We start from the raw sequence: 17,446 nt of genomic DNA, 5'->3' as shown, positions 1-17,446 counted from the left end.
TGTTGCTTCTTGTTTTTTTATTTATTTAAAAAAGTATTGTTTTGTAATATTATTAAATTTTATTTATGTGATATTATTCTTTAGGTTTAATTATTCTGTTGGTCTTATAGTTTCGTAAAATTTTTAATTAGGTTCATATACTTTTTTTTTTTAATTGAGTCTTTGCACCAAAATTTTTTTAATTGGGTCTTTACACTTTTTTTCTTTTTATTTAAGTTTTTATATCAATTCTTTTTTTAGTTGGGTTCCTATAAAATTAAGTCAATTATTACTAAAAAAACTTAATTAAAAAAAATTAGTGCAAAAACTCAATTAAAAAATATATATATAAAAATCTAATTAAAAATTTCACAAAATTATAGAGACCAACAGAGTCATTAAACCTAATTTTTTATTATTGCATTTCTTGCAAATCTAATTAACATTTTCTCTCCCGTATTTTACTTGAATTAGATTTTTTCTCTTGGCCCCATTATTTTATTTTATTTTATACAGATCCAAAATCACTAGCTCAAATAATTTGATTACTTTATTCGAAATTAACACGGGCACAAACATACACATGCACTCTTGCATCAAATCTTAATTATTATATTTATTTAATATGTCAAAAAAAATGAGTGGTGGAATTGTAAGATTTAATTTCATGAAGCGTGATTGAATAGTGGGAACATCATCATAAGCATTCTATTAGGTCAAGGGTCAACATTATGTACCTTTGTGCTGAAAATTCTATTGGTTTGGTCTAAGTTACCTAGAATAATACCAAACCAAATCCACAAAATTATTATGACTTCTGTTAAATTCAATTCTTAAGAGGTAAGACATATGCTATAATTTTTTTTTTGAAATATGACAAAAATATTTACTATTTTGAGTTCTCATTATTAATACATATCTCTAAGCATATGTCACATTAAATGAAATTTTCAAAGTATATAAGTTATTTTTGTTTCAAACAATAATGATAGTTTCACCACTAATGGATTAGTCATTAGTGTGATCTTATCCTTCTTAATCAATGGTACAAGATGTTTAATTATCTACCTACCAATATTAATTTTTTTGGTGAAAACTCAGGTGAGGTCGATTTTCACGTGAAGTTGATACCTGAGAGTCGTTAGATAAAAATTTAGTCAAATCAGTCAAATTATCTAACGACTCGATCTCAGGTATCAACTTCACGTGAAGTCGACTGCACCTGAATTTCCACCTAAATTTTTTTTAAATTTTTTTAAGACTTAGACAAATTAAAAAGCCTTTAATTTTAGCTAATTCATTGACTCATGTTCATGTATGTACATCTTGCCACCAAATAATTGACAACCAACAAATGTGGAGTTGAATCTCACACACCAACTGAATTATTATGCTAGTACTATATATTACTTTAATTTAAAGTGGTAGTGTACCACACATTGCTCATGTTTAATTCTTCTCTTAAGTCTTAATCATATAAAATTATATTAACAACCTTTATCCCTAGCTTGAACTACTATTATAAGGTCATGCTTAGCCAATGACCAATCAAGACAACTTACCAAAGTTACATTAAAATATTTAGTAATAAAAAATATTCTATGTACAATAAAAATTAACTACTAAATTAATTATTATATATTTATTTACATTTTTTTTAAATAAAATAATCAAATATGTCATAATGTAATAATTAAACTTGCAATAAACAATAATATAATAATTTGTTATGAAATGCTAAATACATATTTTTATACACGATAATTGATTTTTTGTGTATACATAATACATAGCATGATAGTTAAATAAGGTAAAGGTTTAATTATTCTGTTAGTTTCTATAGTTTCGCAAAATTTTCAATTAGCTCTCTAAACTTTTTTTCCTTTTATATGAGTCACTGCACCAATTTTTTTTTCAATTAGGTCACTCTTAGCAGTAATCGGCTTAATTTTATAGAGATTCAACTAAAAAAAACTGATGCAGAGACCCAAATAAAAAAAAGTGTAAAGACTCAATTAAAAAAAAATTTGGTGCAAGGACTCAATTAAAAGAAAAAAAAAAGTATAGGGATCTAATTGAAAATTTTGCGAAACTATAAGAACCAACAGAGTAATTAAACCTAAGGTAAATTAAGACAATAATAATTCATATCCCATTATTTGTTGATATATAAATTAAAACAAACAAATAAAAAAATGAATGAGATTTTTTTTTCATATTCAATTAAGTGTTTTAATTTGCTTACAACCAAAATAATATAATCTATTATTTTGTTTAAATAAATTAATATAGTTGTTAGATAAAATAAAGTTGCTCTACCAACTAATTAAATAATCCTTCAAACAATTAAAATCTCTTTAATTATAGAATAAAAATATTTTTCTAAGTCAAAATTCAAAAGAAAATGACCCTTTTTTATACATACATCACAACATGCCATTGATTATTGTACCCTCTTTTGTCCTTCAAATTCTTATTATCAACTCATTCACACACATATATATAGTCCCAAACCTTTCTCTTCACCTTGCTCAAAAGCCATTTTCTCTACATAAATCTTCTCTTTTAATTTCTTCCTCAAAAACCCATCTAGTAAATTCATATAGCTAGTTCAATCAAACCTTTTTATTTTTGGAAAAAAAAATGTTAGGGAAAAAGGTGGTATCATTGAAGAAGCTAGCAAAAAAAGTGAAGGTTGTTGGTATTGGAGGTGAAAAAGAAGCTTCTTCATACAATGAATGTTTGTTAAAAGAGAATGAAGAAGAAGAAGAATCATCACCATCATCCAAGACAAGAAGAACAAGAACACCAACCGGTTATTTTGCAATCTATGTTGGTGAAGAGAGGCAGAGATATGTTGTTCCAACAAGCTACCTCACTCACCCTTTGTTCAAGATCTTGCTTGAGAAATCATACAATGAATTTGGATTCTCACAGAGTAATGGACTCATTGTTCCATGCAAAGTTTCCACATTTCAAGAGGTTGTTAATGCTATAGAATCCAACAATGGCAAGTTTGACTTAGCCAAAATTTTTGAAGATTTTCTATAATATTATGTGCCATCCTTTTTTTTTTCTAATGGGCAAGTGTTAAGATATATATAGGATACACTTGGCTAGAATTAGAATATAGACACATTTATGTGCAATATGTATGCAATTTTCATAGGTCTCCAAATCTTGGAGATATTAACTTTAATTAGCTTATTATGATAAAAGTTTTGTTATGAATAGTTTTTCAATTGAATGATGTTATTTGAACATTAACCGATAAGTATTTATTTGACACTAGTATGTAAATAATAAGAGTTTGTACATTTGAATATGATAATTACTTTATTATAAAATTTAAGAGTAATATAATTAGTACGAAACAGGATGAATTACATACTTCAATATCATATTTCTTTCTAATTGAAATTGATATGATATGTAAATTATTGGGTAATTTACATTAATAAATTAATTGGAGATCAATTTTACACAGATATCTTAAATAAAAATTGACTACATACATGCATGTCTTAAACAGATCTATATAAATCGAGCATTTACATGTAAATAAAATTAGTCCAATTTAATTTAGCATACATTCAAGTAAGAGAAAGTCTAGGGGCAGCAACTTTTGTATTTTGTGGCCAGCATTTAACCATAAAAAAGAAAGTGAGTAATCTCCCACCATTAGATGTAATCTCACACAATTAAAAATACTATTGATAGTCAATTAATAGTTATAAAACACAAAAGTTGTTGTCCCTTAACACTCCTATTCGAGACCAATTCAATTTACTAGAGCAGAAGAGACATTATATCGTTTTGGGATAAAAACTTGTGAACAACGTGAAGAGACATTATATTGTTTTGGGATAAAAACTTGGGAACAACCAAACCTAATTTTAATTCTACTTGTGAATATAAGTTGAATAAGGTTGATTAAATTTACCAAGAGATTTAGTCCATATCCCAAAAACAATACAATGTCACTTTTGTTCTAATAATTTTTTACATGTAAATACTTAAATTCAGTATATAGATCTATTAAGACAGTCATATAATCAATTTTAATTCAAGACATCTGTGTAAAATTTTTCTCCAATCAATTTATTGATATCCACAGCCTATAAATTTACCTAAATTATTAGTACTATATGCTAGTGAAATTTCAATATAGGAAGAATCACACTCTTTTTTCAATGTGCTCCCTCCTTTTACAACTGTCACCCACATCCAATACCCCAGTAATCAGTGGCAACAATTGTGTTGGGGAACTTACAAATCTTCACTTAGTCAAATGTTGTCTGAATTGAATACTTTAAAGGGTATCACAATTTCGGTGGATGATTTATTCCTTCATTGCAGTTTACATTATTTCTTACCAATATTTCAATAGACCAAGTACAACCATAAATTGGGATTGAAGAAGCAACATATAGTTATATGAATTTGTAAATGATAATTATCACCATCATTCAATCTTACAACCATTCAGAAGTATACTCTTCATATGATCAATTAATTCTTGAATCTGCTCTCTTGAATGAAGTGGTGATGGATACACAAAAGCACAATCCAATTTTCCATCCTTAATGGTGTCAAATAAGGACATGGATGTTCCTATACCATGTAAGGAGCCACAACTTAGATAGTCCTCCACCCCAAGCTGTCGATGAGTTCCAGCCGAATCATCGACAATGGGGTCTTCGAACACAGAGATCAATGAAGTTCTAAGCGACGATGATGGCGTCAAACCTGGGTTTTCAATAGCCTTGAGCATGAGGAAGTTGAGGTCAGACATGTCTGTGAAATGCTTGTTGCTGTTCTTAGCATTTGCAAAGGATGTGTAGATTCTCTCTGCTAGTTCCCATAAGGTTTCTTTACACACATCATGTGTGTTCATGATTGCAGAATGGTAAAAACCTGAACCAAAACAATATATTCAGAATCAGATTCGTATACTCTGATTCTCACTTATCATCTTCACGTTAAGGTGAAGACAACTTCATGCCAGTGATTACCATATTCTTAATAGATTCTGATGGAAAATGATTCATATTTGGTAGTTTCTTTAAAAGTGATGACCATAACATTGTTTTTTTCTTCTCCAAACCAAACTAGGCTCTATGTCATGGTACAAATAGCAGAACAAAACAATCTTTAAGAAAATGGCAGAAAGATTACAAGAAATTAAGGCTTACCAACATGGTCCCTGGAAAGAACAGGATCAAGCATCGAACGGCAATCGATAAGGGTAACCATACCATATTTTTCCCTTTGATGATCAGGAAGATTCTTAGAGGTCCATGAAGCAATCATTCCAGCTGCTGCAAGTGCTCCACAGAGTTTAATTCCTCTTGATTTGCATGCCTACATGATCTTTTAAAATTGAATAAATCCAAAAAGAGAAAAAAATGTTCTAGGAAGAATAAGAATAATAAGTATGTTACTAGTAGTCTAATACTACATGAAGAACAAACAAATTTAGCATTTTGAAGGGAATTCTATAATTCCATTAAGCTAAATTGGCCCATATCAAATTTGGTGAATATTATGATGCTTATATTAGTACCTAAATTACTAAAAAAGATAAATAAATAATATTTAATAAATTTTACATAATTTATTTTTTATTTTAAAAAATAAATTAAATAATTTAAACACCATAACAAAATCACCATAAAATTTCCGAATAAATTTTTGTTTTCAGCATGAATAGTTTGCATAGAGACTTTGTGGAGTTGTAGGGTCCACATATTGCGAAAAAATAAATATTTTTAATTTTATTTTAATAATATCACTCTTATTTTTATAATTTCATATAAATATATTAGCTCAAATCAGTGGACAGTGGACACTACACTAGTGATTAAATTTAAAATCATAAATCTTCCCATTCGCAACCCTTAAATATGTTAAATTACTTGAAGTACTAAAGAATATACCGAAAATTATTATAGAAAATTAGAAATTAGTAACTTCTCACATCAATCAGATTTTTGGTTTCTTCTTCGTTGAATCGCAACCTCAGAATCCTAGAGCTTCTTGGCGAATCAGCATCTACGAAATTCAAATTCCCAAGCCTGAACCCGTTCAGCGAATACCCAAGCATGTCAAGTCCACGCGCCCAAAATGGTTTCTTCTTCTTCTCTTCAGGAACCAGATCCTCAAGCGCCACGTTCATCTCTTCCACTTCCACCTTCCTTCCGCCGCCATCGCCGCCGCTGCGCAACCGATCGATCAGCTCCCCTAACAGCGCCGTTGAAGTAACCCGGTCACACACCGCCGTGTGCAGGCGGAGGAACACCGCTAACCGGTCGTCTTCGATCGCGTACGCGCTCGCAAACATCGCGTCGATCTCTCCCTCGCTGTGATCGCGCCACGTGTTCACATTCAGCTCGTGCTCGAAGAGAGCGTGGAAGGGCTCGATTTGATCGTGTCCGTTGGATTGGGTTTGGACGATTTGGGAAGCTGATTGGTGATCGTACGGTTGGATTTCAACGTAGGGAGTTTGTTGAGTAACGAATTGGAAGGTGTTGGTGGAATCGTCGAAGTGGATTTTTGAGCGGAGGATAGGATGGGAATTTTGGATATCTTTGAGGGCATTTTGGAGAAACGAGATGGTTGGTGGTTTAGAGAGGATGAGGCCTAGTACAGTGATTCCAGTGCCACCGGGAACAGCCTTGCACCAGCTGAACTCGGTGCCGCCAACGGGTCGACTCGTTGACTCGGTCATTTGATGAGAGACTCAACTACACACTCTCTATACAAGTGAAGTAACTAACAAGAGCAAGTTAACGCCACATATATATACTAAGAAATTATGTTATCTTATCTACTTAGTAATATAAAAATATACTCAAGCAAGTAACTTACAATGGGATTGGGAAATGGGAATAGATGGTGGCTGAGTTCTAATTGGGAATTCAAGAAACCACTGGAAAGTGTGGGGTTGAATGACAAGGACTAATTACTAAGCGTGTATTGAGAAATGAAATTTGACCTTCTAATTGGTGAGTTAATGTAAGTTGTAACATTTAATCTCGCACAAAAATTGACCTGTATGCTGTCATCAAATTACCAATAGTTATCACATGAAGATGACCTTTCATAAAAATGGTGGAAACATTTGCATCTCTCTAACAATTGTGGATCTTTTTGTGTTGTTGGTTACGAAAGATTCGAGCGTTGTTTTTATTATGAAATATATAAATTAATTTGATATATATATAATTATATTAGTTTTGATAACCTCATCTTATATGTTATAACTAAAATTGTGAATGTTCAAATGGTTTATAGTTAAAAATAATAATTTGTCCTAAATTAACTGTAATCATATATTCACCTAACTGTTAAAAACTTTGTTGATTTTTTTTTTTTTTCAAAAGATCCTCCCATTTCAAGTGTTTTTGGACTGTGAGCAATCTTAAAGAAGAAAAACTTTTATCTGAATACAGGCCCAATTGGATGACCCGACCTGAATATCTAACGAGCTGGCGGCCCATTTACTTTAGCAGCCCTACGAAATGAACTCTTCAGACTTCAATCAGATCCTTTCAACTCACTCTCCGGCTGCTCGAACTCTTCCTCTACGTCAATGGCGGAACCTCAGGTTCGGAACCACCCTCTCACCTTCACTACCACTTCTACAACCTTCAATCTGTAAACCTCACTTTTTATTTTTGTTTTCTTCTGCAGGCTGATGAAGCTTCCTTGGAGCAGCAACTCAATGCTACTTCTCTCTCGTCGTCGTATGCTTCTTTTCTCTCTTTCTCTTCTGTTTCCGTTTCGTTAATTTTCGTATTTTTATATTTTTTCTTTGACTTGAAAAAAAGAAATAGTTCTCTACTGAACTGTCTAATGAGAATTGTGAATCTATGTGGTGGTGGCGGCGGCGGCGGTGATCGGTGCAGTTCCAGCACTTCCGATCAAAATTCAGCTTCTCAGTAAGTTTCCTCTTCAAATTCTTAATTCAGGTTTTTAGTTTCCACCATTTGACTTTTTATCGTATTATAATAATAATAATAATTATTATTATTATTAAATTAAATAATTTTTGCGCCAGGTTGACCTTAGATCAGAAGTTTGCTATTGTGAGGAGTATTGGAGAGGAGTGCATTCAAGAAGACGAACTCCGAAACCTACTTGACAAGAAGCCCGAGCCAGTTTGCTATGATGGATTTGAACCTTCTGGAAGAATGCACATTGCTCAGGTTTTTTTTCATATATAAATTGTTTCAAATGAATGTCATTTTTCAGTAGGTTCGTCTATTTTAGTGGACGAAATGTTGCTGATGATTTGTGTTGCTAGAATAGGGGTACGAGTTTTGAATATGATGGATTTACCATATTGTAACTAGGGAAATTTTATTAAAATGTGGAATATGAATGTAGCAGTATCTATTAAATGAATAATATATACATAACTATCTTAATTAAATATCCTAATCACTATATCCTTTATATAGAGACATAATGGCTAGACTCTATTGTTGTTAACTTCGTCTCATCTGCATGAGACATGGTTTAGGATTTAGGATTTAGGGTTTAGTGAAATGCATAAGAAGACTAAAGTAGCAGTAAATGATATGAATAAGTAGCAAACTTTGAGTATTTGTGTATCATAGGCTAATAAATAGTGTATAGTTGATGACTAAGGTAAATGAATATAGCATGAATGGTTTTGAAGGCCTTGTGGTTTACGATCTTGTGGTTTATGTATAGGGAGTGATGAAGGCAATCAATGTGAACAAGCTGACATCTGCTGGCTGCCGTGTTAAAATCTGGATCGCAGATTGGTTTGCCAAGCTAAATAACAAAATGGGGGGAGACTTGAAGAAAATTGAGACAGTGGGTAATTACTTCATTGAGATCTGGAAAGCTGTTGGGATGGATTTGGAGGGAGGAAAAGTTGAGTTCCTGTGGTCATCGAAAGAGATTAATGCGAGGGCTGATGAGTACTGGCCTCTTGTGTTGGATATAGCTCAGAAGAACAACCTAAAAAGGATTCTCAGGTTCTTGCTTCTTTTAATGATTTTATTTATATGATTTGGTAAAATGGTGAATTTGGACTTGCATATTGACCCTTTTTATTTTTTTCCCCTTCAAATTATATAGGTGTAGCCAAATTATGGGAAGAAGTGAACAGGATGAGTTGACTGCTGCTCAGATATTTTATCCATGCATGCAGTGTGCTGACATATTTTACCTCAAGGTGAATTTCTGCTTTCTTCTTTATATATACTTGCATCGATTATTTTACATTTGTATAAACAGTGATCTTATGTGTGAACTGTCCAAAGGTTAGCTGTTGCTTAATGGCTACATTTGTAGCTGGGGAAATATGGTTTGGAAACTTGTAGATGGTTTGGATGTTTTGATTTCCTGCATTTACTGACTATTGAATGATTTTGCTATACTGCTTTTCCCCCTCCTACTTTCTTCAGTTTCTATAATATCCAACTGGTATATACTTTTTTATTCAAATTAGTATTCAGTGTCGTGATGTCTCTCAATTCCTAACCTTTAAATCTATAGTTGTCAATTTTCTTAAAACATGTTAGTAAGTAATGCATTATGTTTTATCTTAGAACAGGCTGACATCTGCCAACTGGGAATGGATCAGCGAAAAGTGAATGTACTTGCTAGAGAATATTGCGATGACATTAAGAGAAAGAACAAGCCCATTATTCTGTCCCACCGTATTCCCCTACACTCACTTTTTAAACTAATGCATTGTGAAGCTGTTTATCTTTACTAATTGATTTTGCGGTGATTTGCAGACATGCTGCCCGGTCTACTGCAAGGGCAAGAAAAGATGTCAAAAAGTGATCTGTCTTCTTCAATTTTCATGGAAGATGAGGAGGTAAGCTGCTGATAGTGTCATGAAAGTGCTTTTTTCTTCTTCCAGTAAAAGATTGCTTATAATCAAAAGGGATAAAAAGTCGCAAATGTGTAAAATTGTCTGTTAAATAGTTTTTTCCGTTTCTTCTTCATAACTTTTTTTAAATGACTTCTCAACTTTATATTTTTGATATCACAGGCCGACGTGAATGTGAAGATAAAGAAGGCATATTGCCCACCACAGATAGTGGAAGGAAACCCATGTTTGGAGTACATTAAATACCTTGTCTTACCATGGTTTCATGAGTTCACAGTGGAGCGTAGTGAAAGTAATGGTGGTAACAAGTAAGTTTTTGCTACCTTATGTCCAATAATATGTGGTCCTTATGTTGATGACATTTGAGTGGTCTACTTTTTTTTCCCCTTCCTCGGTTAGTCGGCTTTAACATCACATTGTTAGCTGGAGCAATTTTCTTGACCATTCTGGTGCATTCCGTATATGTAGCTTCCTTTTTCTTCTGTACAATTTATTGTTGTTATGTGTTCCTGATTTCATTTAATCTCAGGACGTTCAAAACCTTTGAAGAGCTGACCGCCGCGTATGAAAGTGGGGAAGTACATCCAGGTGACCTCAAGCCAGCTTTGTCGAAGGCATTGAATAAAATTCTGGAGGTGATTTTTCTGATTTTGTTTATGCATCTTTTACTTTTCTTTGGTCCCTCTTAAGTTTCAAAGCAACAATGTAGCATATTAAATTATTGTTTCTTGAAATATGCAGCCGGTAAGGCAACACTTCAAAAATGACAAAAATGCTAGAGAGCTTCTTAAAAAGATTAAGGTGAGTATCAATTTATATTTAGTAAAATATAATTCATCAAACAATCTTAGTTATTTTGTATAAATTTGTATTTATCTTTGAACATTCAATAACCTTAATTGGTGTTGGTTTTGCAGGCTTACAGGGTCACCAAGTAATGAGCTAGTATCCTCCATGCTAATTCTAGTATTTGCCAGTGCCAGGGTCATTTACTCTTTTTTGTTAGCAAATGCACGTTTTTGTTGAAAAAATACCATAGAGGTCTGTTTTTTTTATGTGAATTCACACAGGAAAATTTTCAGATATTGGGGAATTCATTTTTTCTGGAATGTTCTATACTATTTTTGCAGCAATATTCTGTTCTATACTATCATCGTCAGCGTCTTTTCTTTTTTCACTTTGAAGCCCTCTCGAATGTGACTTGATGCACACGTAACTTTATTAAAATTAATGAGTGATTGGTTTACTCGTACAAGGGAGTAATAAAGGTTAAAATTAATCACCAAAAGAAAGTTTAGAAATGCATAATGAAGTTGACTAGTCAAATGCGTTAGATATATTTTTTGGTGTCTCTACGTTAGATATATTTATTATTTTTAGTTACAATATCAACTTTATATGATTTTAGTACAAGGTATTTTATATTACAAACGAACCAAATAAATTGTGGTGTTTATTAGTTTATTACAATTTTTTTTAACAATGTTATATAGGGTTATTCTACAAGGTTTAATAATACACGATTAAATAACTGAATAAAATCAATTTCATTGAACTGTATAAGAATCAAATTAAAAATTAAATTTTAAATGTTATAGTAGTAATTTGCAAATCTATTTTGCAACTGGTAACTGGATTTTCAGAGTTTCTCTCCTAGTTCACTTCATCCAAATTTTGGATACTCTAGTCAGAATCTACGAAGTTCCTTTGATTATGGTTTTGTTAGATATGCTTCATTGCTTTTGTTCACAAGTCACAACACAGTATTTGGTCTAAAACACTTTCAAAGAATAACAACAACCAGACTCAATGGGACCCGATTCTTGTATTTCTCTGCTATTAAGGTGCAAGAATGTTTTTCAAGTCAGACAAGTTCATGCCCATTTGATAGCCAATGGAACATTACGGCACCTTCTTGTTGCAAACAAGCTCCTTTACCACTATGTCCAACACAAGGCCATTGATTATGCTCATTACCTGTTTGATAGAATGACAATGAGAGACCCCACGACTTGGAGCGTCATGATTGGTGGGTTTGCCAAGGTTGGTGACTATGCTAGTTGCTATGCCACCTTTAGGGAGATTCTGAGGCGTGGTGTCACCCCTGATAATTACACTTTACCCTGTTTGGTAAGAATTTGTAGGGACAGAAAGGATCTTCGAATGGGTCGTGTGATCCATTGCGTTGTGTTGAAAGATGGGTTGCATTTGGATCATTTTGTTTGTGCCTCCTTGGTTGACATGTATACAAAGTGTGTGGTGGTTGATGATGCCCGGTGGCTGTTCGATAGAATGCTTAGTAAGGACCTTGTGACTTGGACAGTGATGATCGCTGCGTATGCTGATTCCAATGCCTATGAGTCGTTGGTATTGTTCGATCAGATGAGGGAAGAAGGTCTTGTTCCTGACAAGGTTGCTATGGTGACTGTTGTCAATGCCTGCGCCAAATTGGGGGCTATGCATAGGGCTAAGTTTGTTAATGAGTATATTTTGAGGAATAGTTTCTCTTTGGATGTGGTTTTGGGGACTGCAATGATTGACATGTTTGCTAAATGTGGGAGTGTTGAGTCTGCAAGAGAGGTTTTTGATAGGATGAAAGAAAGAAATGTTATGACTTGGAGCGCCATGATTGCTGCATACGGCTATCATGGTCGTGGCAATGAGGCCGTTGATTTATTTCATATGATGCTGAGCTGTGGTATGTTACCTAACAGAGTCACCTTTGTTTCTCTGTTATATGCTTGTAGTCATGCAGGTTTGATTGAAGAGGGCCTTCGTTTTTTCGATTCGATGTGGGAAGAGCATGCTATCAGACCTGATGTCAAGCATTATACTTGTATGGTTGATCTTTTAGGCCGCGCCGGAAGGTTAGATGAGGCTGTAAAGTTGATCGAGGCGATGAATGTTGAAAAAGATGAGAGGCTGTGGAGTGCTTTGCTTGGGGCATGTAGAATTCATAAGAACATGGAGTTGGCAGAAAAGGCAGCAGATTCTCTACTTGAATTACATCCACAAAATCCAGGGCACTATGTGTTACTATCTAATATTTATGCAAAAGCTGGTAAGTGGGAAAAGGTTGCAAGATTTCGGGATATGATGACACACAGGAATCTGAAGAAAGTTCCAGGATGGACTTGGATCGAAGTGGATAACAAAACGTATCGATTTAGCGTTGGAGATAGATCTCATCCTCAAGCAGAGGCGATATACAAAATGTTGATGAATGTGATCAAGAAGTTAGAGATGGCTGGTTATGTTCCTGATACAGATTTTGTGTTGCAAGATGTTGATGAGGAAGTTAAGCAAGAAATGTTATACACACATAGTGAAAAGTTGGCTATTGCATTTGGTTTAATTTCCATTCCTGATGGAGACCCCATTAGGATCTCCAAGAACTTGAGGGTATGTGGTGATTGTCACACATTCAGTAAGATGGTTTCTGCCATTATGAGAAGGTCCATAGTTGTTAGAGATGCAAATCGTTTTCACCATTTCAGAGAAGGGTCTTGTTCCTGTGGGGACTACTGGTAAATATGATCACAGCATACAGCCATACAGGTCAATTTTTGTGTTAGATTAAATGTTACATATGCCCTCAAAAAAATATGATAAATTGAAGAGTGTAGTACCAAAATCATTCACAAAAGTATCTTGTTGCTAACAAAATTACCTATGAAAGAACGAAAGGTCACCAATGACAAATCTACCTAAAATTTGGTTATCTTGTTGGCTACATAATCTTTTGTGAGTAATTGTGGTACTTCACTTAAAATTGATTTGATTGGATAGATTATAGATAGGTACTCTGATAAGTTTAGAGCCCATGTTATCCTTGAACATGTACAAGTAAATTTTTGATAATATACCCTGATATATAAACAGAAGAGCAATCCCTTTGATACACCAGTAATTGATTGAAAAAAAGAAAGAAAGAAAGAAGTAAAGTAGTTTAATTTTGATGCACCCATTACTACAAAACAGTTTTACAGGTGCATCCAATCATGTAATGTCGTGTTAGCAAACTAACTATTTTTACATCAACTCCGTGAATGGTTATCTAAAAGAACGAATGTGGTTGGATGACTTTGCAAAATATTTTACATTATGAGTGCATCAAAATTAAACTCTTTTGTTATTTCAAGTTACTTTTCAGTTGTTAAGAAGCTTTCAGATAACTGCATTGCTATTTGCCTGAATAAAATAATATTGGAAAAAAGGTTCAAGGTTCCATTCCATATATGTATTTTTGGACTATTGTTATTAGGTAAATATATATGTGCTTATTTATGATAATGATTCGCTTACTTTCACAGGCTTTATATTAAATTAAGGGTTACAAAATGCATGCTATGTTTAAGATTCCATTTTGATCTTTACACCTATGCAGTTTGACATATACTGTTGTCCACCAATTTTCACCGGTTTTCATTAGCAGTAATAGGAATACACGCACATGCATTTTTTATTTTCTCTCCTTCTGGTTATTATCTAGAAAAATATTTGATAGACCAAGAATTTTGGCTAGAATTTCTTTGCTATAATGATATAGCATGTTTATTAACTTTTAAATCAACAAATACTCAGTGCTATTTGGTTCTGTATTACAAGATTCTGACTACATTTTTTTCATGTTAGCATTCTTTAAGAATAAATTTTATAAATTATTTCATAAACTGTAACACTCTTCATATATTGTCAATTCACTTTTTTTTTTCTTTTCCACATTAGATGAGGCGTGAATTATTTTATAAATTATTTTAGACAGATGAATACATATAGACATTTATTTTTGAATTAACATAAGCATTCTTTTTTCTGGTAAGTTCTCCATGGCTTATTGTTTCCAACTTACATTATTGAAATTTATGTTTATGCAAATCTAATTATTTATTACTGTATACAGCATGTCTGGCAGGAAATTTGTGTGTCCAGATGAGTCCAATTGAGTTCTTTCAGGTAAAGTTTAGGGACATAATTAAAGAGAGTTGTATGTAGTGGATGGATAGCATTATAATATTACTTTGACTTGTTCCTTCTCTTGAATTGCTGTCTATCCTTTTCACTGATAGTGTGTTAATGCTTGTAAGGTATGTGTTCTTTTCTATAAAACCCACCAACTAAACTTGTTTTTTATTAAGTTCATCACATGATTGAAAAACTAACATTCTTCTTTAAAACATACACTAGCTTCCCTCAACATTGAAGTAATAATACACTTTTAATATTCTTATAATTTGTAAAATTGATGAATAGAGAAAAATTATAAAAGTTTCACCTAACTTTAAAGAAAATTAATGTAATTTGCCATTATTATTATTAGGTTTAATTACTTTGTCAATCCTTATAATTTCACTGAATTTTCAATTAGGTATTTATATTTTTTTTTCTTTTCAATTGAATTTATGTATCATATTAGATTTTACAACTAAGTTCCTACTGTAACAAAAATATTAAAATTAACAGAATATTCTATTAAACAAAATAGAATATTCAATCAAGTGTTAGTTATATTTATTTTGTTTAACAGAATATTCTATTAATTTCAACATTTTTGTCACAATAGGGATTTAATTACAACATCTAATATGGTATAGAAACTCAATTGAAAAAAAAAAAATAAGGGCCTAATTAAAAAATCAATAAAATTATAGGGTTTGATAGAATAATTAAACATTATTATTATCCTCCATGAAGACTTATATTAAGTCATTATATATATAATTTTAATACACTCACTGTGTAAAAGAATTTTATACGCACATCTAATTACATAACAACAAAAATAACTTTTTACGGTTAACACATGAATAATTATCTAAATGAATGAATATGATTGAACGACTATGTAAAATAATTATCAATGTCATTGCATTAAAATTTTTTTTATATATATATATATATAATCAGGGTATCCAGCTACCTTCTAAATTTGAATTATTATTGCTAACCTTGGACTAGCACTACAAAATGTATTAAGAGTAGACTAATAATATTGTTAGTAAAATATTAACTCCTCATAATTGGTAGAACTAAGCTTATCTGGTATATACATGCACTAGTCTTTCCCAAAGGATTATAGTACTAATTTTAACCAAACATTTCACTATGTAAATTTCTTATTGTTAGGATTATTGTGGCAACAATTAACCTGACCTATTGGAATGCCATAAACCTTTTTTTACCCAAAAAACATATAAAACTTTTTGTTTGAAACATCTGTGAACAACTTGTTAGGTAAGTATGTGAAGGAAGCCAAATCTCTTTCTTTGCTTTCACTGATTTAGAATGTAAAAACAACTACTGGCACAAAATTAGGAAACTGTCACTAATTATTTTGCAACAAAGGTGAAACTTATTTCATAAAAAGCAGGAGGGTGATCACTTTTGGAATGTAAATAACACTTTCATCACGCCATGCATTGTTTTACATGAACAACTTGGAAAAAAGAAGAGGAGGAGTGATTAGTGGAATATACATCTATAAAAACAATATCATCATGAATGTTTTAGCTTGAATTCTTTTCAATATCTTGTTTTATAACTTTCACATTTTTAGTTGGTTGATTTTTTTTTTTTAACATTCAAAAACAATAGAACAATTTTGTCTATGCTTTTGTTCTAAAATATTTATTATTTTAGTTAGAATTTTGATAAATTCATATCTCATTGTATCTGAATATAAATTCTATTGAAATATATTGAGTTATTAATATACTAAACATATTTTTGGAAGAGAGGAATATTATCTTTGCATATACCAATAGAATATTTTTGACTTGTACACAAATACTCACAAGTATTATATTGTATTGAATATATTATTAATACATATATATCTTACATTATATAAACATCAATGTAGCACATATATACAATTAAATAAATTAGTAAAATTAATATTATTGTTCTGCATGGATTGAATTGCATAATAAGATTGGTTCTTCAAAATTTCTTGGATGAAAACTAACTAGACTCCTTTGTCACAGAAGGCATGCATGTTAGTAAAATGGTAAAAGATTGTGCGCAATATTATTATAGTGGGGGCATTGTCATAGAGCACATTTATCACTGCCATGCCAACATTGATTCCAACAATTATCTATTTATGTTTTGATAATGAGTTTCTCATGTCACTCACATTTTGTTTTTCTTACTATTAAGAATTGACATATGCATTGCATTATATCATGCGGCGATTTATGATCTTCCCATAAAGTTGTGATTTTGTTAGTGACATGTTATATTTTTTACTTGATATTATTTAGTATCTATTTTTTTTAGTGCATAATATAATAACTTTACTTTTCACTTTTCTTTAGCTTTTCCTTTCTTTTAGGTTTACTTTTTTCATATGTTTAAACTATAATTTTTATGAGTTTATTTACTATCAATAATACATTTTCATAACTAACTTTTTTTTACTTTTAATTTATGGTGCAATTTTCGAAACCAAATTGTAACATTTTAAAAAGCTATATTTAAATGTTTATGGAGAAGTTAAAAAAATGATTTTTTTCATAATAATTTTTTTTTATCACATTTCTTTTAAATTAAGTACTTTTAAAACTAAAAAATTAAATACAAAATAAC

At 31.7% G+C, this 17,446-nt stretch overlaps 4 protein-coding genes across 5 annotated transcripts; 3 read left to right on the top strand and 1 right to left on the bottom strand.

The window, feature by feature from the left end:
- The first annotated feature begins 2,501 nt into the window (after positions 1-2,501).
- Positions 2,502-3,246, top strand: LOC112758508 (auxin-responsive protein SAUR21-like). The gene has a single exon (XM_025807209.3). The coding sequence runs from the start codon at positions 2,623-2,625 to the stop codon at positions 3,028-3,030; it is 408 nt and encodes a 135-aa protein (XP_025662994.1). The 5' UTR covers positions 2,502-2,622; the 3' UTR covers positions 3,031-3,246.
- Positions 3,247-4,299: 1,053 nt separating this feature from the next.
- Positions 4,300-6,709, bottom strand: LOC112758500 (uncharacterized). Its single transcript, XM_025807198.3, has 3 exons — positions 5,960-6,709; positions 5,175-5,343; positions 4,300-4,896 (listed from the first exon to the last, which is right to left on the bottom strand). Exons 1-3 carry the CDS (start codon positions 6,707-6,709, stop codon positions 4,445-4,447), a joined length of 1,371 nt encoding a protein of 456 aa, XP_025662983.1. The 3' UTR covers positions 4,300-4,444.
- On the top strand, positions 5,826-11,009 carry LOC112758489 (tyrosine--tRNA ligase 1, cytoplasmic-like). 2 transcript variants are annotated; one of them, XM_072206975.1, is made up of 13 exons: positions 5,826-6,996; positions 7,365-7,588; positions 7,675-7,727; positions 7,890-7,922; positions 8,042-8,189; positions 8,701-8,990; positions 9,094-9,190; positions 9,572-9,677; positions 9,759-9,841; positions 10,019-10,164; positions 10,386-10,491; positions 10,598-10,657; positions 10,774-11,009. In XM_072206975.1, the coding sequence occupies exons 2-13, from the start codon at positions 7,574-7,576 to the stop codon at positions 10,792-10,794; spliced, it is 1,158 nt and encodes a 385-aa protein (XP_072063076.1). In that variant the 5' UTR covers positions 5,826-6,996; positions 7,365-7,573; the 3' UTR covers positions 10,795-11,009. The 2 variants fall into 2 exon arrangements, with proteins under 2 accessions (XP_072063076.1, XP_025662972.1); XM_025807187.3 differs by having other exon boundaries at positions 6,851-6,986; positions 7,434-7,588.
- A 656-nt stretch (positions 11,010-11,665) lies between these two features.
- LOC112758480 (pentatricopeptide repeat-containing protein At2g33760-like) lies at positions 11,666-13,387 on the top strand. The gene has a single exon (XM_025807179.3). It carries the CDS (start codon positions 11,666-11,668, stop codon positions 13,385-13,387), a length of 1,722 nt encoding a protein of 573 aa, XP_025662964.1.
- The last annotated feature ends 4,059 nt before the right edge of the window (positions 13,388-17,446 follow it).

Source organism: Arachis hypogaea, chromosome 2 (assembly GCF_003086295.3).
Source record: "Arachis hypogaea cultivar Tifrunner chromosome 2, arahy.Tifrunner.gnm2.J5K5, whole genome shotgun sequence".
Lineage (NCBI taxonomy): Eukaryota > Viridiplantae > Streptophyta > Magnoliopsida > Fabales > Fabaceae > Arachis > Arachis hypogaea.
Note: the sequence above shows the minus strand (reverse complement) of the source record. Positions and strands in the feature narration are given on the sequence as shown.